The sequence below is a fragment of the Lichenostomus cassidix genome, chromosome 5 (assembly GCF_008360975.1).
Source record: "Lichenostomus cassidix isolate B80296 chromosome 5, HeHo_3.0, whole genome shotgun sequence".
In the NCBI taxonomy this organism is placed as follows: Eukaryota; Metazoa; Chordata; class Aves; order Passeriformes; family Meliphagidae; genus Lichenostomus; species Lichenostomus cassidix.
The window spans coordinates 38,235,376-38,261,371 of NC_139486.1; the positions used below are offsets into that span (position 1 = coordinate 38,235,376).

Consider the following 25,996-nt stretch of genomic DNA (forward strand, 5'->3'; position numbering starts at 1 on the left):
TTTGTCACACTAAGTTTCCTCTGCTATTCAGGGCATAGACACTTTTCCAAAACCACTTTCTTCTTGACAGTAACAATACAATCAAGTAATTAACAAGGGAATCTTGACAGCAGCTTCATACCACTAAATGATGCTCAAACATCTAATTTTTCTAGTGAATATCTAGCAAACTGTGGGGTTTTTGTTTGGTTTTTTTTGAGAGTGAAACTAAAATGAAACTAATGAGCTGCCTAATAGAACTTGCTATGCTTATCCCTAGAAGTAATGGTCTTTGTCTACCATGGAAATTTACTGGACAAAAGAAGTACTGTAGAGTCCTCCTTGTTTTGCTCTTCAAATCAACTTAGGGACTATGCAATGTGGAGGAAGAGGCACTGGGCAGGGAGACAGGTCTGGGTATACCTCACCTCTTTTGCGTGTCCCGGGATGCATTGTGCTGTTCAGGTACGTCACTGTACTCTTCTTGCGCTGCAGGGAAGAATAGAACAATTTCTGTTGGGGAACATTTTTGGAAATAATTATATGCAGTAGCTGAGGAACAGCACAGTAAGTACTAAGTGAGATTACTGGCTTTTGTGTTTTCTGAAGCACACCTTCAGAAAGGTGAGCTTTTTTACACTGCTTCTGACATCTGGACTGCTTCTGGCTGATACGCTAACTGACCAACACAAATTGCCATTTGATATCAGCTTTATACAGAAGGCCGAAAAAGATATAAGTATTAAAAGAACACCCCAATGTATTTACCATTCAAAAATGTGAGGGTCATGTCATTGCAATGGCCTTTTGAACTATAAATGATAGCTTGCCTTTATAGTTAGAACTGAGAAAGCTTAGAAGGTAGAAACATGTCAGAAAGATACACAAGATCAGAATGAAAATACCAGCAAAAAATTAATACCTCAGGCTCAAAAACAGCTCCACTGTACACTGGATTTGCTGTTGTTCTTCTTTTCCTCTCTTGTCGCTTACTTTGGATTTCTTGTAAAACAAAGCATTCAGGTTAGAAAACATGGATCTCAGAAATTCTATAAAGTTCTCAGAATGCAATTTGCATATGAGAAGAGCTGTAAAGATTTCTACAGAACACCAACCATGCCCAATATAGGCAACCATTTTATACTTTTAACTTTTTAAGGTTTGAAAACTAAGAGCTGACAAGGAATATAAATACTGTGCTCAATAACTAATGAAATGATTGCCATCTTCTCACCAAGTAGTCCACGACTAAGACATTTTAAACTCATGGTCAGTATAACTGGGATCTAAAATAAAAAGCCTCTGGTAACCTTGCTGATACTTAAACATACAGTACAGAAATATGCAAGCCATTGAAATATCCATGGCATATTTTTGCAGATACAGGGGTTGTCCAAAAGGCATTGATATTGCCACAGATGTCTTTCCTACCACCAGAGCACACACTTTCTTCCCAACCTCTGATCTCCATTGCCTAAATTACTGCTTTGTTTCAATGTCATAAGAGGAACAAAAAGGCATGCAAAACAAACTAAGTTAGATCAAGACTACAGGCATCCCAAAGGTACTATTGTGCAAGAAAATACTGCATTTAATACAAGAAATATTTTGGAACTCTACTTCCAACTCAGAATGACCATGAAACCAGGACTCAAGAACCAACCTAAGACATTTTTCCTACCTTCCAGATGGTCATGAGTAACTAGTCCCAGAGACACCATGAAGGCAAGTTTCTGCAAGGGAGGAGAAAAAAGAGCATGAAAAGTACAACCTAATGTTAGGATGAGTTATGTCACTTAGGCCCTTTAAAGGCAGTTGACCAGTAACTAAGTACCAAAAATATTTTTAGTAATACTTTGCTTCTATAAATCACTTTTCATTTATGTATGTCAAACTGCTTGAAGGAGTTTGACATACAAGAATCCCATTTTCTAGATGGGAACCTAGACTGAAATACTGGGAAATGACCATTGCTCATGATTACAGAGTTGTCAGAGCTGGGAACAAGAGAGCAGTTTCTTTACTTCCAGTCCAGCACTGAACTGACTATTAGAAAATACCAACAGAGTTCAATTGCCAGAAAAATATTGCTAGTTTAAGATCATTCTTCATCTATTGCGAACTACAAGAAACAACTCTAGCTTACATTTCCTATTTGCTAAGGGCTATGGCTTTCTTAGAGGATTCTTATTTTAGTGCAGGAAATGCACAGACATGTAAAAATCAGAATTTTGTTGTTTCACTGACAACAGTTAGAGCTCACACGACAGTCAGTTTGAATCTATCTACAGAAACAAATGTAGCAGAGCATTTAGCTGCAACAAATTCCAAAGCTCTTCATGGCAGAAAGGCTCTAAGAAATAGCCATTCTTTCCTCTCTTTCACCCCAAACTAAACTGGACTAAAACATGAGCAGAATGCAAATAAACATGACTCTTTCCATTCTGCTCACCAGAGTAGAAATATTTTATAAAGCAAAACAAAGACATTTCTTCAGCATTGAGAATAACTCCAGTCTAATACCTCAAAGGAATGGAAATCAACACTGTAATCTAAACCCCTGTTTGAAGGAAGTATCACAGAGAAACGACAATCTTCTAACTTACAAAGAACTTACTCAGAAGCCAAATGCATTCCAGAACTGAAAAATGTAATGCACTATATGTATTTAGATTTGTTATTCTGTAGCCTTATCAACTACTGCTGTCCAACAGGAACATATGGAATGTTAAAGTAAAGAAGTCTTGAGGGAACAGAGGGAAAAAAAATAATTTCTGAAGGACAGTGTCCTTTTTTTTCTTAAAAGAAAGCTCTGAGTAAGCTCTGATACCTGTGGATTTTCTTCTCGTTTTGGCTTCGGTGCAGCAGGTGGAGTAACTGTACGACTTTCCGTTTGCTTCTCTTCTGTTTCCACATGTGGTTTAATAGTCTGAAAGAAAATAGTGTTTCTCTCATTCAGTGATAAGAATGACTTTTTTTACTTTGACTATTAAAGCAAAACAAATACTTTCACACATACAGGAGAAAAAATGTTTAAAGCTGGCAGTGTACTAACAAAGACTTAATTGAGGAAACTGATGTGAGAGGAATGTATAATAAGGTATTTTCATTTAACAAAGGACGAAACAGCCTTGCCACCAATCCATTACCCCACACAGCCATGCAAGATAAAACAGTGATCTTAAGAGTTAATTTTGTTACAGAAATCACCATAAGGTATGGGAATAACAGACACTTCAAGAAAACTCATCCCATCAAGAATTCCACCTAGAAATCATTCTGCATGGCACATACATTTTGTATTTCTCACTCCTCAGTCTTCATATTTCATCGAATTACGAATGGCTTAAAAGCTATCTCTCTCAGTCCCTCAATCTCAGATATTTCTAAAGCTTTTTTCTTTTCCCAAGTCATAAATCTTCTGCACAACATTCCTCAGCCTATAGCATAGGTGTTGAGGCTATAAACTGAATGAGGTAAGCTACAGAGACACACTGTAGGGGGAATATGTGAGGGGAATCTTTTTCCTTTTATGATATGGAGAAACTATACAGAAAAATTAATGTATTATTGAACCACCACCATTCTTCTGTTTTTCAGTAGTTGCCAGTAATTATTCAAAGAGCAAATGAATATTGCTGACATCAAAAGAACAGGCATCAAAAGTCAAGTATTGTAGAAGTACAACTTCAAATCACATGAAAAGGGCACACATTGCTGAGTAATTTGTGGAACAGCCCTGGGGTATGCAAGAACCTACTCTTGAGACTTCACAAGCAGAACTGAGCATGAGCACATCTTTCATGCACATGATTTTCACAGTCTCCATAAGTATTTCAAAAGCAGAAAGAAGGTAACTTCTAGGCACATTAGTCTATTGAAGAGTTATAAGTGACATATATACTGCTATTATCTATATAAATTGCATAAATATTCTGTATTATAGTGTGTAATACAGTATAAAATTTTGCACTATTACTAACATGCAATATATGAAAGAGTTAAAAGCGCATCAGAATATTGCTTGACTTGAACTGAATGGCAAGGACCTCAGTTGCAATTCACACTGACTTAAGTAGTTTTTATTTTACAGTAGTCTTTTCTGGCGAGAGACTTTAAAACTAAACATACAGAATTCTCTGCTTCTGAGGGTCTCCTTTCCACTCATTCAATCCAATTTAGACACAGGGAACTATCAGACTTCTCATTCAGAAGCTGAGTGAGACTATTTTGCCCCCAATCACAAGATTGCAAGATCAAGGGACCACATAAGAAATAGCTATATTTATCCTATTAAATATCCCTACAATTTTGCGCAATTTTTGCCTTTCTTAGAGGAAACCATAAACCACCATAGAGGTGGTTGCCTTTCTTAGAGGAAACCATAATCACCCTTTGAAAACAAAAGAGCTTGATATGAAGATGGATTTCAGCTTGTACTTGTTCTCCAAGATACTAGTCAAACCCTGCAATGCTTATGGACTACTGACATTAAAACAGTAGGGGGAGCCTAAAAACACAGAAGCAGGAGAAAAAGGTGCCAGTGGCCCGTATTAAAGGAAATGATAACTTCTGTCCCAAAAGCTGCAAGTCATTCCGTAATTTGTACTGCCACTGGAACACGCATATCTACAGTATCCACTGAAAACTTCTTCCTGGTTGTTGTCTTCTCCAAACCTGCACAGTAAAGCAATAAACCCAGTATCTTGCATTAGTAGGCACTTTATCCGTACCTGTTTTTCAATGTTTGGTTTGCTGATCTGTACAGTCTGAGGTCCAGCGAGCCTGGTACCTGGTGCTGCTATCACGATGCTGGTGAGCTGTGCCATAGGGAAAGTTTTGGCTATGGTCGCTGTCTGCCCGTTAACTACACGAACTGGATGTATGGAGTTCTGAGAGTTGGGTAAAGAGGTGGGTGTGAACTTTGTTGTCAACATCACAGGCCTCTGAATAAGCTGAGGAGCTGCAAGCATTGGAGGAGGTGCAGGGGCAATAGGAATGTTATTTTGGGCAACTGGTTTAGGTCGAACCTACAAAAAAAAGAAACAGAAGAGAAAAAAAGAGAGAGACCTATATATCAGTGTTTCAGATGAACTTTTTAACTGCGTCTTTCAATTCATCCTGTATAAGCTGCAGGAGTTTGCTTGGCTTTTTTAGACAATGTAATTTTTAGCATACTGTCTTGAGTATGTTAGAAGAAAAAAGCACCACATTTTCAAGCCTACTTACATAAAACCCATCCGTAATATTTGCATACACAGTCACTGTCCCTGAAATGGTATTTGGATGCACAGACACTTACAGTGAATGTTTACTGCCAAATGCCTTATCTGTGTCTAAATTAGCATCTTGGTTTTGCAAGCCAAAAAAACCATGTAATATTTACAGGCACAGCTGAGGCGCTCATGTTAGAAATGTTCCAGGGCCTTGTACTGAACCTCCAAGAAGTTAAGAACAGTTGACTGAGCCCTGAAACAAGTAATTATTTTTTTCAGCAAAACCTGTTACCTTTGTCAACTCTATATATTACTTAGATACCTGCACAACCACTCTTGCTAAGCAAAAAAAGTGACAAGATTATATATTAATCCCATATTGAAAGTGCTGAAGGTAAGGGTAAATGCAGTTATTTCTCTTTTTTCACATGAAAGAAAAGAGCCACAAGAATCTTCCAAAACTCCATCACCAATACTTGCTTATTTCTTGTCCCCACTGTTAAGTTTCTACTTAACAGTGGATTTATAATGTCATTACAGAGTACAGAAGTAGAGCACTTTACTTTAAAAAGGAAGCTTTTTTTTCCTTATTTGATTCCTATTGTCCTATCTACCTTTAATACTCCATAAAGCATTTTACCACGAAAAACTAGGTCACATTCCAATACATCTCACCATATCCAAATCTTAATCAGATACCAGCCTATACTTTTCTTTTTCATTTTGCAAAAGATTTAGACTTTTATTCATAGCACTATGTACTTCATACAAATTAAGCAGTTCACCCAAGATATTTTTAATTTTTTTTTTAAATAAAGAAGCAATCTGTGTCCTTCCCAAACCATGAAAAATAGTAAACCACAAGTTTTACTACTCAGCTGACAACAGAGGTAATTTTCTCTTGCAATACAGAAATACTCGGGAATAATCTAAAAACATCTAATTTTTCCTTATTTTTGTTCCTGAGCAGCAAGCAACAATTAGAGCAATTTAAGGCCTTGGGTGACGCTTTGATTTTGATGACACCTGTGCCATGGGTTCATTTCATTCGATGCAAACAAGATCGTATATAATCATCACACACAAATTTCATAACCACAAACTCATACAGGCTGGAAGGCAGCTGAGGAGGTCTCTAATTTGACCTCTTGCTCAGAGCAGGGCCAATGCTAAATGCAGACTGCGTGGCTCAAGGCTTTGTCCAGACAAGTCTTCTAAAACTCGAAGGACAGAGTTTTCACAATATGCCTGGGAAGCCTCTTCCACTCCTAACTGTCCTCAAGGAGAGAACTGTTTCCTTATATGCAGCCTAAATCTTCCCTGTTCCAATTTATGACAATTGCTTCTAATTGTCCTACCAAGCACCTATTTCTGCATCTTCTTGTTTATTTCCTTGCTGATATTGGATGTAACACTGCTGTTAGGGTGCCTCCAAAGCCTCTTCTCTGAACTGGAAAAGCCAGAGATTCCTTGGCCTCTCCTTACAGGTCATATATTCCTGCCTGCCTCCCCCCTCGCCTCCAGCTATCTTAGTGGCCTTCCTTCCCATGCTTCACTCAAATTTATCAGCCAGGAATTTCAAAACTGAAGGGTGTTTGTTTATCAGATCTAGTTTTATGATTGCTGAGGAAAGGTGGATAATCTCTTCCCTGAATATACTGGTTGTGGTCCTGTTGGTACAGTTCAATATGCTGGTAGGTTTCTTTGCTGTTAGGGCACTCATTTAGCTATTGTCAACCAAGACCTTTTAAGCTGTGCAGCTCCTCAGCCAGTCAGTCCCCAGCCTGTATCTGTGCAGGGAGTTAGTCCATTCTGGGCACAAGACTTTGCCTTTTTTCGTGCTGAGGCTCAAGATATTCCAGCTGGCCCATTCCTTTATCCTGTCTGGGGGGGTCTCTGAATGTCAGCACTGCCCTGAAGAGTATTGATTGCACCCTCAAATTTGGCATCATCTGCAAACCTGTTGAGGATGAATTGTCTCCTCCAGCACATCAGCAATAAAAACCAACACAAGATTAATCAAAATTCTCTCCCATCTATGCTATAATTAAGTTCTTCCTTCTATTGTTTGTTCTCTGTGTACTCACCTGTGGAAGAAAATTTGGACGGGGAGTAAGTCTGGGAGGAGGGATGAACTGCGGCACTTTTATGGGCTGAGGTGTAGCCTGAACCTGCTGTAAGAACATGAGAGGGCTCAGTAAGAGGTAAGAGGGAAATTTAGCTTTGAAGTTGTCCACCAAAATCAACATCCTGAATGTACTCTCAGACCTGATGTCCTCAGTTTTCCACACAATTATTTATGTTATTATGTAAATAATTTTTCACAGCAAGAGGTACCTCATTAGAAATGTTTTAAAGACAGAGCTAACCTTACTTTCTAGATTCCACACACCTTACTTCATGCAATATTGCAGGCATAGTTCCTTTTTGTCCAGTTGTACTAACAACTGTGCTCTGCAATTTAAAACCATTCCATTTGATGATAATAAAAACTTGTATATGTTTTAATCATTAAAAAATTACATTCCAACAGACAGAAAATAATAACAGACTTTGATGTCCAGCTATATGAACTATGATCTTTTCATAATGAATGGCATACAGAAAAATGAGAGAACATCTCATGCAAATAGTAAAAATCTGGAAGTTACAGTTCTTAGTAGTATTAACAACACTATGAGGGGCTCTAAATAAACAGCTTGAAATTTTCAAAAGTAGGCCATTCATTTGAAACAATTTAGATCTGATTTTAAGGAAACCTAAGTACTTCCCCAAGTAACTGAAATCAGCTGCATGGAGCGGCCACATGACTAACCACTGAATAGCACTACCAGCTACCTGAAGTACCTGGAGAGATTCTCTGAAATTAATGTCAATGTTATTTTACACCCTTCTATACTTCTGTCCACCCACATAAGACTGCAATTTTCTTCAAAAAGGTCTTGTACTGATTAATTAATGCTTGGGGAAATATTCTGATATTTTTGATGAAATTTTCTACAGAAACATAAATCATGGACTAGTATTAAAACAGAATCATCTCCTCAAATCTATGTTATTCAGCAAGGAAATGAAGCACAGACACAAAGGACAGATGAGAGTGGTGCAAGGGATGACATAGGAAAAGAGAACAGTAGAAAAAACTCCACTCAAATAGTCTTCTCTATTCTGATCACAAACATATGCCTCTCATTAGGAAGCAAAATTACTTCCATTTGTATTATTAAACTGCATTTTAATAAATATCGATAAATTTGAGTTATGTTTAATAAAGCCATAGCCTTTACTGCAGAAGTAAAATTTCCCTGTCATGTTGTTATAGAATGCCTGGTTTCCAGACCAAGAAGCCTATATAATCTGATTCGGAAACACTGCTTCCTTTACTTCTAGGTGGCTAACTATTCTGGAAAAGACTGTGTGATGTAGCCAAAGCACAAAATTTGTATTTCCAAAATACATGTTTTTAAAGAAACAGCATCTGTTTATGTGTTTGAAAAAGTCCTAAGTGAAGACATGGTAGTGGGCAGACTTAAGGGATGTGCCTAATGCAAGAGACTTCATCATGCAAACTGAACAAGAGACTGACTCAAAAAAACCTAAGATGAAGACCCAAACTGATCAAAAAAAGTCTGACATCTCCTTTGCCAAAGAAAAGAGTAGGAAATCTGCAGAACACAGCCATACAGATTCAGTAAGGGCAATACAATCACTACTGCCCCATGACTACAGTTACTAACAGGGGAAACTTTACACAGTGGTGATGATAGCACTGATTTAATTTTATAAAGCAAAACAGTAATAACAACCCACATGGAGAGAAAATGTTTTTCTTGTAGACTATAACAATGTCAGCTAGCGAAGACTCACAACACGTCCCTACTATCCTTTCTGTATGAAACCCTGACTGTTTATTTTTTTCCAATAACCCTCCTGTGAACCAAACCCACACATATCTGCAGGGCAAACACATGAAACGCTTACCAAAGTTACTGTGTTTTTTGTCACTATTTGGACTGCCTCAGCTCCTGGCCCAGTGACCTTATTTGTTGTCTGGAGGTTGACTGGTGCATTCTGCGCATCAGTGCTGAGGACTGCTTTCTGATTGTTGTTGATAGCAGTAACCATGGCAATGGTAGGTCTCTGACCCACAACAGAGGCAGGCATGGTCGCAGTTGCTGCTTTCAAGACGAGAGGTAGTGTCTTAGTGGTGATCATAGAAGCTGTAGTTACAGTTTTCTAAGGGAAACAGAAAATACACTGTAAGAGACAGAGACACTCCGTATCAGACAGGACGTGGGTTGATTAGTCAGAAACAATAGACAGCATGAGAAAGAAAAGGCAGCTCTGAGCCTATCTACCTGCTGTTCAGACAAGCACATTATCTTATGCCTCTGAAAACTGTATAGCTAGAAAGCATTCTCATTTAAGGCACCTGTTTGGCCTGTTTTAATCACCTGCAGCATTGCAAATTGAATCAAAACAAATTCCTGAGAAAAATTACAATTAGGTGTTAGTAGTGGTATATGCATTTTGGATCCTTTAGTTTCATATTATTTCCAAACATGCACTGTCAATATCAAACCTGTAAGGTGCAGGTTTATGAAACATAGCAGCAAACTAGCTTCTCACCCAGTAAAACTCTTACTTTCAAATGGAAACTGTAGTTACAGTGATCCTCACAATCAGAGGAAGAAGGGGAAAACATTCATAAGTTGGTTTCTTTAAAAACAAAAACATATTTTTACTTTGGGCATCCCAATCTCAGTTTTAGCGACACATACAGTTATCTAGCACTGAACCTTCTGTGCTAAGAGTATCAGTAGGGTTGTCCTGAAGTTGTAAGAGCTGGCTGTTAGTCTGTACAGCTGCAGGCATTTAAGTTTAACTTCTGAGGAATGGGCTAGCTTTGGGACATATATTTGACACCATGATTGCTTTTGGCCTGTTTTAAAAAGAGTGGTTTTGAATCATGTAACACCAGCGTTTATCTGAAATGCTTCAATACATCATGACCAAAATTCAAAAGTTTAAGCAACTATCATTTCACTGTTTTGTTTTAAAATGTAGTCTTCTAAGATGCTAAGGAAAATAGACATTACAAATCTCATTCAAAAAGCAACAAGGCGAGAGTCTCCATATAAAACCAGAACATGATGTGAACAGGAAACTCATGACAAGTGACACTCATGGCAAGAATGGCAAATGATCTTATTTCTTTTCTCTTTGGTGTAAAAAGTCAATCGCACCAACGGCACTGCATCTTCAAAACTTTATAGGCATGATCAAATGCTGTTAGTACTAAATTACCACCATTCCCTCCTGATGTCAGCTCTAGGTTCTACAGAGGACAGAATGGAAAACCAGGGATCAGGCAGCTTTTGGGTTCTGAATATACCCAATTTAGACTATTTGATTTTAATCATACAAGACCTTCATCTTTTTCCAATAAAATAATATATTTCTGGTTGGATTCTTCAGTATTTTCACCAATACTGTTCCCTTAAATAAAAACACAGTTTACCTTCACACCTCTAATTTCACAATAATTAAACTTTGGCCCCTAACTGTTAATTACGCACAAGTGTGAAAAAATTCATAATTGTATAATGCCAAATTAAAGGATAATTTGTGCTTCAGGTTTATACATTTATGAAAAATCCAGACATAGTTAAATTTTCCTTGTTGCAACACAATTTTCTTAACTTCTTATCTGAGATCTAAGAGCTTATCGACCTCTGCTGTACCTTCCCCAAAGCAAGAGGTTCCATTCCCATAAAGCAGTAATATTATTCAAGCTTTTCCAATGAGATGTAATGTGGTATCATTTTCACAAGCATTACGTTCAACCATAAACGTTCTAAAGAAAGGTGTAATCAATCATGTAATACAAGACTGTGACTCTTTCAAGGGGTTCTATTAACTCTGCAAGTACTCAGAGTACAGTTTCAGTCAGAAGATCACAGAGCTTAAATATCCCTGTTACTTTGCTGAGCATTAATTAGATCAGTTATTCCGAAAAGTAGTCAATGCATTAATTCATACTGAAGTGGCATTCATAGTAAGTCTGCATTATTGCACATAATATTGCAATATTATGACTTTTTAGAAGGCTTGATGCTTATGAAAATTTTAAAAGCCCTTCTTACTGGACATATTATGTATATTAAAATATCACTGTTAAGATGGCATATATACCTTGATTCCTAGATTTGATTACTTTGAAAATAAACATTGAAAGCATTCTCTGTACTGACACAGCCTTGAAAAATGTGTTATTTACAAAAGTAGGCATGAAAAAAATTGTAGAGAGACAAAATATTTTACGTTTCTTTACAGAAAGAGCTTGAGAGACAATAAGACAGAGACAAAAACTTAGATGCAGTATGTGTGCAGAAAGTGAGGATCTTTCAGAATTTTACCAACACAAATAAAAATAGAAAAGTGTTAAGGATAAAAGCTGGCTTATTTATCCAAGGGACAGGACGACCTGCCTTCCAGTTGGTAACTACTTTCCAAGTTCTATTGTACCAATGGTTGTCAGAAGGGTGTAGCAGTTTTTTGACTGTTTCGCTAGAGGGCTCTTTAACTTTGAATAAAACCTCAATTTTTACAACCCAGGAGATGACCTGGAAGTTAATGCATGAATGCAAAGTGTGGAATACTGAGAAACACATGAAACTGTGTTTGCTCTCGTGTCTCCTGACTGAGAAAGAGAGATCACTGATACAACAGTGATCCATTGTTTGCCTATAAATACTTTAGGACACAGTAGTATTTGCTTCTTTGTTCCATTTCAGCTTTGATATTGATGTTGCTGCTCAAAATGCATTTTCCTTAGTTAAGTTTGCTTCTTTTCTTCAATACACTTTTCTCAAAAATACTATTAGCTAAGCTTCACAAATGCATTTTAGAGTGCATCCAAAGCAACTTGCTCAGTTAAACAAGAGAACTAACAGCCCAACCTTTTCTCTCTTCTCTGTTTTCAGCAAAAGGGGAGATGAGAATCACAACTGGTCAAAGCTGTGGGTGTGATTTGCTGCAATGTGCATAATGCAAACTTCATTGGTGAATTCTGCCATCTGCCCATCCAGGTAAACATTAACTCCTAAGATTGCATCAATAGGAAAAAAGACTTCATATACACTTTTTACAGAACGCCTCTCTGCATCTTCTAGCCATTTTATTAGCACACTTTTGTGATCCTAAATATCTGAACAGGGAAAACTTGACGTTTCCCACTTAAGCAAACCACTTGCTCTGTTAAATTCTGGGATTTTGTCTCTAATCCTATACTGCACTGAAATTCAGTTCACCTTCCCAATAAAGACACTATTTTCTAAAGCATGAACTCTGCAATTAACACTGTACACTTTTAGACAAATCCTTGAAAATTCAGGTATTACTTGGTATGACTTACATCTGTTTAAAAAGAACTGAGCAGAAAGAAGAAGGAACTGTTTCCTTGCATTTTGTTCACATTTATAGAGGGCATTTTGTTAGTAATTTAAAAATAAAGGATTTTAATCATACACCTCATACAGTGTATGCAAAGTATTTACTGTTTCTTGAGACCTACTAGGTATGGTCAGACAATCATACATGCACCTTTGGAAAAGACAGGCTCATTTGCTAAACTTTCACTTATTTTTAAGAAAGGCAATATTGCTACCCTTCTTTTCTGTGACATTATGATTCAACTTTTAAACAGTACATAATTTTTTAAACTCAGATTGGAGATTTTGCCAAAAAAATCCAGAAGACCCATATCTGTATTTGCATAGAAGAAGAAATTCATACTGGTACACTAGCATGCATAAGTGAAAGTTTTAAGTTTTCTCTCTGCATTTTTCATTTTTTTAATTTTCAGTGAGCTTCACCTTTAGTAAGAAAAAGCATTGTTGTAGCTTTTTACCTGTGATCCTATCACGTTTGGAGAGGGTGCCGTGGACTGCTGCTGCTGTTGGTGGTGATGTTGTTGTAGCTGTTGTAGTGGTTGTGGCTGTGGTGTCTGCAGTTTGTTTTCTGACTGTGCCAATGGCTGTATTTGGAATTTACTGTCTGGCTGTTCCTGCTTCACTATCAAATTCTTTCGAAGCTGTTCCACCACTCTTTTCTACCAGATAAACAAAATCATAAACAGAAATGATGACAGTTACTTAGCTGCACATTCTAGAGAAAATAGTAACACCTAAAGATACAACTGTTTAATGTAAATAAAGAACCACTCAGAAGCTTAGTGAGACTTCTCTTTTTGGAATTTTGAGTATTGGTGTTATCTAATAGGTACAGTGTAAAATTTGCCACAGAGGGGTACTAGAGCCCAGTAAGGTGACTTCACTGTTCTTACAGAAACCCACTCACCAAAATTCAGCCTATTCACAAACCACTGCAAGACCTTGGTAATCTATATTTACATGAGACATGTTGGCATTCAGATTCCACATATTTTGACTCCTTCAAACATGCATCACTCCTAAACAGTGACAAAAAAGAACTTTGGGTTGAAGCCTCACAGCTGACTTCAAGGCAATAGGCAGGTCATTTTGAACCAGGCATTGAAACTGAGTGAGACACAGGCAATTTGAGTGCAAAATGGGGATCAGGAACGGCATGGATGCATGATCCTTCCGTTCAATATTATTGTCACCTGAAAAAGAATCAGAGAGGGCTACCTACATGGGAACAAAATAGCACAGATCTATTTCTCCCAGCTTAAAGGCTTCCTATTACATTTTAGTGTCCATTAAGGTTTGAAATTATTTTAAAAAGAGGTTTCTTCTGGTAGCCATTGTGCACCTTTAGACAGTAACAAGATTTAAGAGCAGACCAGGTGAGTTGCAGCATAATATACATGTTATCCACATGGATAGTGAGGGCTTACAATTTATGTTTGTATTATACTTTAGTGTGAACAGGAGTCAGAACACCACGAGACTTTTTTACCTTCTGCAGACATGACCAAAAATGGACATTTTTTCCTATACTCTAACCACCCCCAAATTTAAAAATATTTAGCTATATCTAAGCCCCCTTGATCAAGAGACTATGCACACTCCAAAGCAATTACACAACAAGGCTGTCTTTGAAACAGGACGGTAGAGTCAACAGGCATGGGATAGGCTCAACCAAGAAAGCTCTAGTGGAAACACGAATGGTCAGGAAGCCTCTACCAGAGCCAGGTACTGACCGTGGGTTGCCCCAAGAAGTTGCATTACATGGACTAGGAAATTAAAAATAACACAACCATTTTGGCAATACCAAATGTTTTGATTTTTTTGTTTTGAAGCATTCGTATTCAGACACAGTACAAAACGTAACAGATAGAGGAAAAAACACCAAAAAAATCCAGCTATTTACAACAATCTGGAAGAATATTTTTCCTCAAATTTCATTCACACATGGTTGTTAAATTCTGAGCTAACAAAATATCTGTCCTCTTCATTTTGTGGACATACAGCAGTAGACTTCTGATTTTAAGTATCTTATGATGAGCTAAAACAGCATGATGCCTCACACAGTGAGTGTGTATCTCTAGCCCGGAAGAAGATAACAAAAAGGGCTGGCTCCCAAATTGGCAGATTTGAAAACTGGAACTTTAAAAAGCCAAATAAAAACCACAAGCAACAAATCCCCCACCCCTGTTTCATAGTGTTGAAATGTGTGGGCTCACATGACTGACCTTTTAGCAAAAGACTGAATTCAGCAACTTGACGATACAGAAGAAGGAGTGCCTGATTTCTGCAAAACCCACAGCTCTGGCTGAGAATGCATGCTCAGCTCTGACAAGAGGAATACAGACCCAACCTCACTGGAAATTCAGGGAATTAGTAATGGACTAACAGCAGCCTGAAGGAACTATTTTAGCCTGCATCCAACCAAGTGCTAAAAGCTGTCAAAGCCTAAAAACTGTAAGTTGTTTGTTCCCTTCTGAAACAAGGATAAAAGAATAGAAGTGTAGAAGGCATTTTCCTAATCCAGATTTTTCACAGAGTTTTAAATGCCCTGTGTCTATCAGCTCGCTCGTAATAACCATCATTTAAAATCCCCTTCTGAAGAGATCAACCATGTTAACATGCAAATCAAAGTGCAGCGTCAGCAAGCAGATACAAGAGCTGAAGAAACATTTCCAGAGAGTAACCCAAGGGGGAGGAGAGGAGAAGGCAGCAAAGTAGGAGAGAAAATAATGCAACATGCTTATAGAATACCTGCCAAAAAATGGATTGCACATACACTGCACAGGAAGCTAAAGAATTACCATACCCAGCATGAACAAGAAGGGAGTTTTTGTCTTCCACAGCAACCAGTATGAAATTCAGGGATAATGGTGCTCTTCTACTGATTCCCTGACTGGAGGAAATCAGCAGCAATGGCCCAAGAATGAATTTCCATCTTGTTCTTTACAATGGGAGGAACGTTAGTGAAAAGATTGAAAAAAAAAAGAAGACAGAGAGGGAGAGGCAGGCTGAGGACTCCTTTGCCATGCTGCTACAGCAGGGCAAGAGCCAGCGAGGAAAGCCGGGGAGCAGAAGCGAGGTGAGTCACATGGCATTCACACACCGTCTGTTCCACCCCCAGGCCTGAACTATGGCCTGCAGAGATGGGGTAAAACAGGACCAAAGCACAAGTTGTATTAGTGCCTCGTGCAAAAACTGAGGCTCAGCATTTTTGGCACAAGATGGATAACGTGAGTGGAAAAACGCCGTTGCTCTGGAAGTCTATGCTAGCCTGTTAGAGGCTGCTGAGAGCTGCCTGGCAGCAGCATATCTTGCCATCCATATCCATTATGCAGATATTAAATTGGAAGAAACATCTAATGCTTTTAAGATTCAGAGAGTAAAACTGAAGTTTGCACTGCATGCCAACTGCTTACGCAGTTTAATAAGCTGCTTCTACCAACTGTCAGTAAAAATACCACATTGAAACTACAGAAATCGTTTTACTATCTGCAAGACTGTTGGGATTATCTGTTTGTTCGTAATTATCGAGAGAGAGACTCGGAACAACATATTTCAAAGTTACATAGCTGAATTAGCAAAACCAGACGAGTCTCTTAGGGTTGCACCAACACAGGAACTCGGTGCAGATCTATTCCCATTTTCAGCACTACCCTTTGTGTCCCTCTCTGCACGTCCTCAGCCCACACCACTGGTCTGACATCGCAGGCAGCGCATGGCTCCTCCAGCATCCTGCTGGAAGTGCTGCTCTGCAGCCATACAAGTGTCTGGCGTGTGTCTGTCTGCAGCAACCTCAGCAGAGCCTCCATCCCAAGGGAATTAAACAGGAGGGTGCTATGAAAGAAACTCTTGTTTACTGTCAGACTTCATTAAGACGGTATTTTAAAATTACTCCTTGGTAATCTGACTGTTCTTAATCAATTTTAAGGACAGTTTGTGCTGTAGAAAATACAGTCTGTATGACTGAGATTTGTGAAGGCTGATACCAAGTCCTAGCTACATGTCTTAGAGACTAAATGCCAGTGAAATTCAGGTGTTCTAAAAGTACCATAGAATTCTTAAGAAATATCGTAATTCTTTAAATGTAATCATTGCCATTTTTCCTTCCTGCTCTTATTTAAGAATACCTAATTTAATTCTTACTGACAACTTCAACATTTTAAATTGAGATTAACTCAATCATAAACACATAATCATACACACAACGTAGTTTTCTGCATGTCAGAAAGCTCTAGTTCTCCTAATATTCCCAGAATAGTTTATTTTCCTGCCATAATATGAATGTATGAAAAGCATTTGTCTTTCAAGTTTACTGAACCTTCCTCAAAGCCAAATGCCAATCCTCTCTTTACATCCACAACATGAAAGAATTTAATAATCTCATCCTTACTTCCAAACTGTATTCCACCCAAAAAGGAAGCGCTAGCCTTGTGGAATAGTAACTATCAGACTATTTCCAAACCCATTTGTCGCACAGTGCCCCATAAGCACACTACATCATCTCAGAGCTCTTGCTGTCTTGACATCTTTATCACTAATCTCATCAGGAACCATTCACACTGCTGAGTTCAGAGCCCCAGACATCTTATATGACCCTTCCTTAAAGTTAATAATTGCAATCAATATTGTGACATTTTGCTATGCCACTTTCTCATTCATGCCACAGGCCAGGTCCTAACACATCATTAGAAGATTATTTTGGTTTGATTAAGCAGAAAATAGATCTTATTTGCCATATATCTGTGCCAAAAGATATCTCTGTGCTCATATAAAAACTACCATGAATATGTTGTTATAGGATAAGCAAAGTCCTTGGAGCAAACTTAAAACTTAGTAAGGTTTAAGGTTTTTATCCTTATTATTTATTAAGCATTATTTCTATTTTAATCAGTCAATCAAGAAAAAAGTAGTTCTCTGAGTACATCTCTCTTTTAAATACTAGATCCTTTGTTGTATTTGGTGACACATTTTCCTCCTCATCCAGGAAACATTCAGAAAAACAGCCATATCTAAAGGAAGATCTGTTTTTAAACTTCAAAAATCAATAAAAATTAAAATATAGATAATTTAAAAACGAGAGAGAAAACTAGCATACTAAATAACCTTGCAATATGTACCATTCATATCACAAAACCAAAGCTAATGTCGTTTGAACTGTTCAGCTGCCTGCCAGCAACATGCATTCCTGCTCTCCCAGTCTCAGGAAGTCAGCTGCTATGGATCCTCTGCTACCTGTGCCCTCCAGCGATCAAGATGTTCTCTGGGATATAAAAGTTGCCCCCTACTGCTGCAAGTGAAATGGTTAAGAGGTTGTACTGATTTCAAAAAGGCTCCAACTTAGAAGTGGGGAGGATGGAGGGAATTTCACTGCTCTGCAATCTTCCTTTCCAGCCTCCCTTCTCTCTCTTTCTCAGTCCCATCCCCTGCCACTACCCAAAGAGAAAGATATCAAAACTTCCATGGCAGAAAGAAGTTAAAAGATTTTGGAGATTTGGTACAATTCGTCTTTAACCTGCAAAAAGGGTGCATTTTGGGAATGGAATTTGGGAATGGAAAGATTACAAACAGGGAGAATAATTGTACATTCATCTACTGCTTCAAGATGGTATCTAAAATTTAAAATAGTGAAATCCAATTATAGGAATTGATGACGCAGAATCTACACCAGTAAGGAAAAAAAACCTGGTTTACAAACCAGCTTGAATTAAATTAAATTGAAAGAATTATCTAAGAATTATAGAAATATTTTCAGCTATTTCTGTGGTTATCCTGTATTTTTATGGAATTCTGCACTTGTGGCTGTGCTTCACTTACAGCCACATTTTTTATCAAAAAAAAAATCTAAACCAACTAAATTAGAAAGCATTTTATTTCCAGAAAAAAGAGTGACACAATTTCCTACTTCTTAGAGGTCATCAAAATGGTATCTATTTCTTTCAGCCTGAAAAGGCTCCCCTGAGGCCGAGGTGCCTAAATGCTGAAAGGCAATGTTGCAGTGGGACTGGGAGACCACCTCCACCTCCTACTTGAATGCCTTACTGGGCATGATTACTGAAATGTGCACTATTTCTTTTTATAGTTGAAAAACCTGTATTTTTTTTAAGCTTTTGTTAAATACATGGGCACCTAACCTTACCCAGTCAATGGCTGCATTGCCAACACCCCGGTAACTGTCCCAAAGAGCATGTGCTAAAAGCTGCACAGAGACACAAGGACTTCTGCATGTCTAAAAGAGGCAGCAGAGCATGTGAGGGCAACTGACTGCTTCTCCTCCCTCTGTCCTGTGGGATGAACTGAACAACACACTTACAATACTGATAAGCACTAGAGAAGAACCAGTTATTTTGATACACCCCAAATTCATGAGTTTGCTTTGCAGTCTTAGTATCTTTAATACAATTTCTAACTATGGCATATGGTACCTTGTGTAAAATGGAATTTAAATAAAACTTAATTCCCTAAAAATCTATTTTAATGTTATGTCAGATAAATATTGTTAGATAGCATTGGCATGATGTGGAAAGTATTTTCGTCATGAAAATGCTGGTAGACTTAACAATTATATTTTAAATTAATTCCTACAGGTGTGATTCTGAAAGAAACACACAGTTCAGACATGAACATATATATTTTGAAAGAGATATTGGATATTTCCTTTATGATAGAGCAACACCACTTAAAGCTGCTAGAAGTCATTCAGAAGTGGATTATGAGAGTTCTGAAAATAATGTTCATTCCTTCATTCCTAACACAGGAGAACACTTAATTTTTTTTTATTTAAAACCATACCTAGAATTGTAAATTAAAATGTTCAAAAATAGCTGCTGTGCTATTCCGCTTTATGTGACTTCTTGATTGCTTTATTTTCAGTACCATGTCTTTTACCATTTGCAGCACCACAAACCAATTAATTTTTGGAAGGGAATGCTGTACCGTGAAATGCCTTATGCATCACTGTCTTCTTGCTTTAGAATATTTACTCTTGCACAAAGAAGAGTACAGAGAATGAAACTAGTAGAGGCAGCACACGTGCAATGTTTTCCTGCAGTTTACAGATTAACTAAGTGTAATACCTAGCTTCTTACCCCAGCACTTACGTTAACGGAAAGAAACTTGCAAGAATAGCAACAATAATTAAACAATAAAGCAATTAATGAATGAGGAATTAAGTGTGTGACAACAGGCAAAACAGAACAGCAAAAAGAGTTAAGTGCAGTACTTTGAATGTAATTAAGGAAGAATGGAATAAAAGTAATTAATTTTTTTTTTTTCATTTGACAAGGTTTAACAAACTTTGTCTTTGTTAGGTTTTGCTTTAGGTTTTGCTGCTTTGCAGAAATACTTCCAAGTACAAATACAAACTGGTAAAAGAATATGGGTACAAGCTCAACATGAAAATACTGAAGAAATTAAAGAATTATACTGCTGGAATAAAGGTGCTCTGGAAAAGGTGCTCATTTTAATTTTATCTTGCCCATCTTATTGTTCTACCCCTATTTGTCTGTTTCAGGGAGAAAAGAAACATTCCTAAGGGAAAAATAAAAAAGCCATCTAGCTGTATTTTCAGAAATTAAACCAGAGTTCTTTTGTACTTCAATGTAAAAAAAGTCTGTATGATCTCTGACTAAACCGAGTTTACTAGAAGCATGTAATATGGTCTTGTAAAATCTATCATAGACTGAAGCCTGCAATATATAATCTTGGAACAAAAAAATATTGTGGACTGTTATTCTTATGCAGGAGAACACACAGGAACATCTACCCCCATGGGAAACCGATTTGCAACTATACACAGTAGCTGGTTACCTAAGCTCAACACCTCTGCCAGGCCAGTCTGGCTGTTTCTCTTCTCCTTGCTGTGATTTACCTCATAATGTGACTCCCTTTAAACTGAATTTGTCTGCATTAAGCAAGCAAAGTAGAGCAATCTAAAGAAGTAAACTTATTTCATGTTTTAGAAACAACCTAAAGAGAAGTGCACTTTTTAATCTGATAACTCCTCATGTTTTGAATAGCTCAAGTGGAAAGGGTAGTCATAATGTAATTTTACAACATACTACTGCACATTTTAACGAGCACAGTATCACAGTCCTTGACTAAAATTTAGTCAGCTTCAGTAGGGTTCTCGTGCATCCCACAGCTATTCTCATGACTGAATCATACCACCTCTCCTCCTCATGAAAGAAAACACACAGAGTTCATGCTCATGTACTTCATGCATGATCAGAAGTATTAAGAAAGATGACTAGTTCTACTAAACCACAGAATGGAAATGCATTCTTTTGTGAACAGGAAGATCTGGATGCTCAGACTGTATCATACAACCCCCTACTGATAACTGATTTTGTTAACAGCATCTAATATTTCATTTCCACAGTTGCTTCACAAATATCACAAACTAATACCAGCATTTTCCCTGTTGTCAATTAAATACTGTTTACTGCCAGTTCAATTAAAACCTATCACTAATAACATCACAGTTCATTGTTGATCTCCACTTCATAAGCAAAATATGTTATAGAGCAAAAAGGCAGTTTCACCCCACTCAGATGAGCGATTTTTCTCTTCTTCCCAGTAACTTGAACAGTATATCAAACACAGGCATTCTGTTCAGCTAAATGTACCTGCTGTACTATTCTTTTTAGTTAACCAAGGGCAATCAAAACAAAGAAAAATGCCTGCTTCACAGAGAAGACATCAAAATAAATCACTGCAGAAGATCCAAACTGCTGGCCTTCAATTGTATTAAGGTTTGTGGATAGGGCAACAGTGACTCTCTGAAAAACAAAGCCATGGCTCTTCTTTACCCTCCCAATTTGAAAGATATGGGGAGAGGAACTTTGTACCTGTGTTTGTTTATCTTGGCACAAAAGGTGCATCACTAAGTAAGGCTAAAACTCAACAAGCAAAGATTTGCTGAACTTCCACTGCTCTTAAATTAGAACAACCGAGAACAGGCATTTTCCCAAAAGAATGGAAAACTACTGTTTTCTTGAGGGATGCAGAGCTACTGGAGACAGTTCAAAGGAAAACCACAACCATAATCAAGGACCCAACAAACAGCATCATGTAATGTGAAGCTTACTGAGGCTCAGCATATCCAGCTTATTGAGATGCCACTTCTCACTGAGTATAGATATTTAGATACAGAAATCCAACTATGGGAGCATTTTCAGTTTCTCTGACAAATGTAAAATGATGATTCTGTATCTGCAAGTTGAAGGCAGACAAATTCAACCTTGAAATAAGATGCAGTATGGTTAAATGCTGGACCAGTCTGAGAAGTAATGGCCTACCATGGTTTAAAGTCTTTGTAAAAAGGGTATATAACTTTCCAAAGGAAATGCTTAATCTGAGTTTCAGAGCAGACTGTATAGTACATGGGAGGGGGAGAGGGATCTGGGACTTGGGACACCTATGTTCATTCTCTTCCCTTATGAGGGACAGTGCAAGTGTCTTCACTGTTCCCAGCATGCTTCTCCAGCACTGAAGCTCCGCATAAAGACAGTCTTACTCTTTAGAACATTAACATGTCCAGAGGCACAACCAACCAGGTATACTCAAGGTTCTTTTTCCATCTTCTTTTGAAACACAAGGTACTGGCCACAGCTAGAGAAAAGAGGCTAAGCAAAGGAAGCTTTTCTTCTTCCTTTGATTGCCTTTTATTGTATGCCTTCTTTACATATTTGGATTCTTCTTGATTTTAGACTTGGAACAAGAAAAAAAAATCTCCAGGTCAGACTTGCTGGGATGTTTTTTCCCTTCCACTGCAATGCAGGATGTGGACTGCCTGCTAGCACTAGCTGGGCAAATTTCCCCTAATCAACCTGCTGACACTGCAACGGCCTTCAGAGTATCTGGCAGCCTAATCCAGCACCTGTTTTCTGAAAATCAAACATGTATAAGACAAAAATTTAGTACCATTGATAACCAAACTGTCCAATTCTCCTTGAATCAAGAGACATCAGACAGGATTACTGGGGTAGCATATAATGGTCTGTAACACGCAGGAAGTTAAATTGTCCTTTTTAGAACTGATGTGATGTCTTCCCTCTACTTCCTAGTTGCAGTTTCATAATTAAAGTTTATCAGTATTCTATTAAAAGAAAAAAATCCCACAACTGCATGCTCTAGATGAAAGACAAAAAACATTTTAAGAACATGATAGTTCTCAATAGACATACATAGTACCTAACTTAAATCACAGGATCAGGCATTAGTATCTAATCTCAATTTATGTATGTAATCTCAAACTTTGTTTAATTCCTGGAATATAAATCCCAGTAACTGTTCTTACTTCCACCAGAACTCTTCTCTATGAAAGCTTAATTCCTTAGTATCAAAGCCCTAGGATGGTACCATCACTTAATCCTCCAAGGTAATGGTTATGTGATATGCAGACATGAAGAAGGCACAAATGGCACACAAAGACATTCTGACTTCAATGGACACTTCCCAAGAAAATGTATTTGAGACCTGCTACCTAAGTATGGACAATATCCTGCATAAAAAAAGTACTAATAGAGTCCACATAAGAGAACATAAACATTCCTATCCGTAAGTTCATAGTACTTCTTCACAGTGTGCTTGCTTGTTTGACAGTTATACTGTCATAATTTTAGACTGTTAAACCTCTGCTCTAGGGTTTATAAAAGATCAGAGCACTTGTCACTCTCAGTGCAGGTAGAGTGAGATAGAGTGGTTGAACAGTTCATTCTTCTTTCTAATTACACTCCATTAACCTTCCACATGAGAGCTCCCCTGTGCTTTCATACCAGCAGCACCAACTGGCTGTGTTTGATAAGGCTCTGCAGCGTTTGCAAGACCAGCACATGTAACTGAAGGAACAGTTCAGCTCGACAGCCCTCGCAGAAGCTGCGCTGGAGCTCTGTTACTGAGCTGCAGTTACATTCAGCTGAATTATACACAGATGGACACCAGCCTCACCCTACCCACTTCCCTCACAACTCTACCCCTTGAACTTCAGAGGTACATGATCTATCAGAAAGCCAAATGCAGAGCTAGGGAATTATTCACAATAGGGAACCCAGCAGTTATCACACTTTCACCTCACTGCAAAGACCTGCCAAGAGAAACGCATTTAGAGCATTAAAGCGTGCAGGGCAATAGAAAAGAAGTTGTCGTTAGATTATAATGAGATCACGTTAGTGTATGCAACTAGAGTACAGAGAAGGAAAATTACTTTTGAAATTTCAATCTTTTCTAAATGCACTTTCAGTATTTGGGGTTGTTTGCTGTGTGTTCTGAGGACCACACTGCTAACAAACAGCATTATATTTATCTATAACCTTCTCAACGGTGACCACATAAATGATAGGCTTTTCTAAAAAGAGAGTCTTCTTCGATTAATAATGTATTCTATGAGAGTTTTAAACTCAGTGCCAGGAAAGCTATTTTCCATGTGCATGAAGGTAGATTAGCATTTGTGTATACTGAGTAACAGTGTCAGCACATGCTTACACAGATAAAAGGGAAACAAATTTGGAGGGAGGGATTGTAAACAATCTGGAACAGAATCCAAATTATTTTAAAATTAAATGAAACATTACAAAATCTGCACTTTCAAATGACATTTTATATAATCCATTGGAATTTTTAACTGTTTCCAATGACTTCAGAACATAAAGTTGTACATGGAATTGGTCTATATAAATGAGTGATGGTGATACTTTTCCTGCTATTAGCTCCATTATCCTTTCCCATCTCTCTCCTGTTTTTTAACATATTGTGATACTCACATCTGCAAGTATTTCCACAAATAAATATAACTTACTTCTATGGTAAGTTTCCAAACCTTCAGTTAATATTTTGAAATGACTGCTGTTTTCTAAGACTTGGTAACTTTGAAGTGTCTGAAACAAAATCAGTTTGTGCTACAAGCCAAGCAATGAATTCAGCCCTGTCCTTGTTCAGAATGGTTCAGAAATTTTATTTCAGAGTTCTGGTGAATGTTGTCAAAGATCCCCTCCAGTACAAAGAGAAGAAAGGTGGTCCTTCTCTTATAACGGAAAGGTAAATACTGCTACTGAACCCACCTAAAGTAACCTGAAGAGATTTGGTTTACAAGTCTGATCATTAGACCCACCTTCTACATCTATAATAGATTTTGGACTTCTCAAATTTTCTCAAATTTAGTCTAAGGATGCCAATTCAGTCTTTAATGTAATTTAACCTGTGCCATCTAAGTCTGTAATATACATAAATCCAGAATTTGTGGATGTGACCGAAACACAGTGAATCCACAACAGTTTGCCTCAGGAAAGCTGAATAGGCAGAGGAGAGTTAGTTCTCACCTCTAAGATACCCTTGCTCAAAGTGCAAACACAAATACCTTTGTAACAACAACTCTTTGTAAGAATAATGAATGATCTTGTTAGGATACATTTGATATCAACGAAGTGCAAGATTAATTTTGTCAGATATAATTTCTCTACTAAAGATGATACTCATTCTTAAACCTAATAAAATTGAAATAAACACAATTAGGACATTGAAGAAAATTATCTAAAGCGTCCATACCTCTTGTTCTGTAAAATCTATCCATAGTCCTTCAATGCTACAATGCAATGAAACCTTGTTTGAGCTAGGATTAAAATTTGTCAGGCCAGGATAGCACTGAAGGAATGCAGAACAACATTTCTGTGCCATCCTTAGCTCTTACTTCTGTAAAAAAAAAATTCTGAATTTATGTACACATGAATTGTACCCAGTGCCTCTATAGCTTGTGCTCCTGCCTTTTTTGAAGTATGCACTAGAATAATGACTTAAAGCTCCAAAACTCCTGGCTGCAAGCATCTAGTGTTGAAACTGCCTTCAGAAAAAAAGAACTGCAGAGGTTCTTCCACTTCCTTGGGCAGTTAGCCATTTCTGCTAACACCATTTGGAATACTGGTTTCTGACAAGTGCACTATGCTCCCCTCTGAAGAATGCAACATTGCAGCTGATGGAGACTTTCCTAACTAATCACCTGAGAAATGTACCTCTTCAGAACTTTCTGGTAATGTTTGTTATATTCCAAACACCTCTTAGAAAATATTTCAGAAGGAACTATTTTGCTTTACATTGTCTTACTGTTCTCTTTGTATAGAAGACCTCTCAAAAATAATCCAAATACCTTCCTTTTATATTATGTCAATGGAGAAGATTTCCTGATCATTTGGAAGGCTCATGAGGTGGGTGAACAGATCTTTAAACCAAGCATGAAGAGGTAAGAAAGAGAAAATAAGGTCCTCTGTAATTCTTCATTATGCAGTTCTCATCAATATACTATAAGTGGTTTTAGGGAAGACCAAGATTTCTTCTGTGCCACTTAAGGCCCATATTAGA

The 25,996-nt window shown here is 37.7% G+C and overlaps 1 protein-coding gene across 9 annotated transcripts in view; it reads right to left on the reverse strand.

The window, feature by feature from the left end:
• Positions 1-25,996, reverse strand: part of PHF21A (PHD finger protein 21A) — a 135,053-nt gene that overhangs the window by 21,384 nt on the left and 87,673 nt on the right. For 6 of the 9 annotated variants that reach the window (XM_085062450.1, XM_085062445.1, XM_085062451.1 and 3 more), the window contains 8 exons: positions 13,108-13,308; positions 9,177-9,431; positions 7,283-7,369; positions 4,713-5,009; positions 2,810-2,908; positions 1,661-1,712; positions 902-981; positions 408-468 (listed from right to left, as the gene is read on the reverse strand). In XM_085062450.1, the coding sequence (XP_084918576.1) occupies positions 408-468; positions 902-981; positions 1,661-1,712; positions 2,810-2,908; positions 4,713-5,009; positions 7,283-7,369; positions 9,177-9,431; positions 13,108-13,308 (1,132 nt within the window). The remainder of the gene's footprint in view (positions 1-407; positions 469-901; positions 982-1,660; positions 1,713-2,809; positions 2,909-4,712; positions 5,010-7,282; positions 7,370-9,176; positions 9,432-13,107; positions 13,309-25,996) is intronic. The other 3 variants (XM_085062449.1, XM_085062453.1, XM_085062452.1) reach the window with 3 other exon arrangements.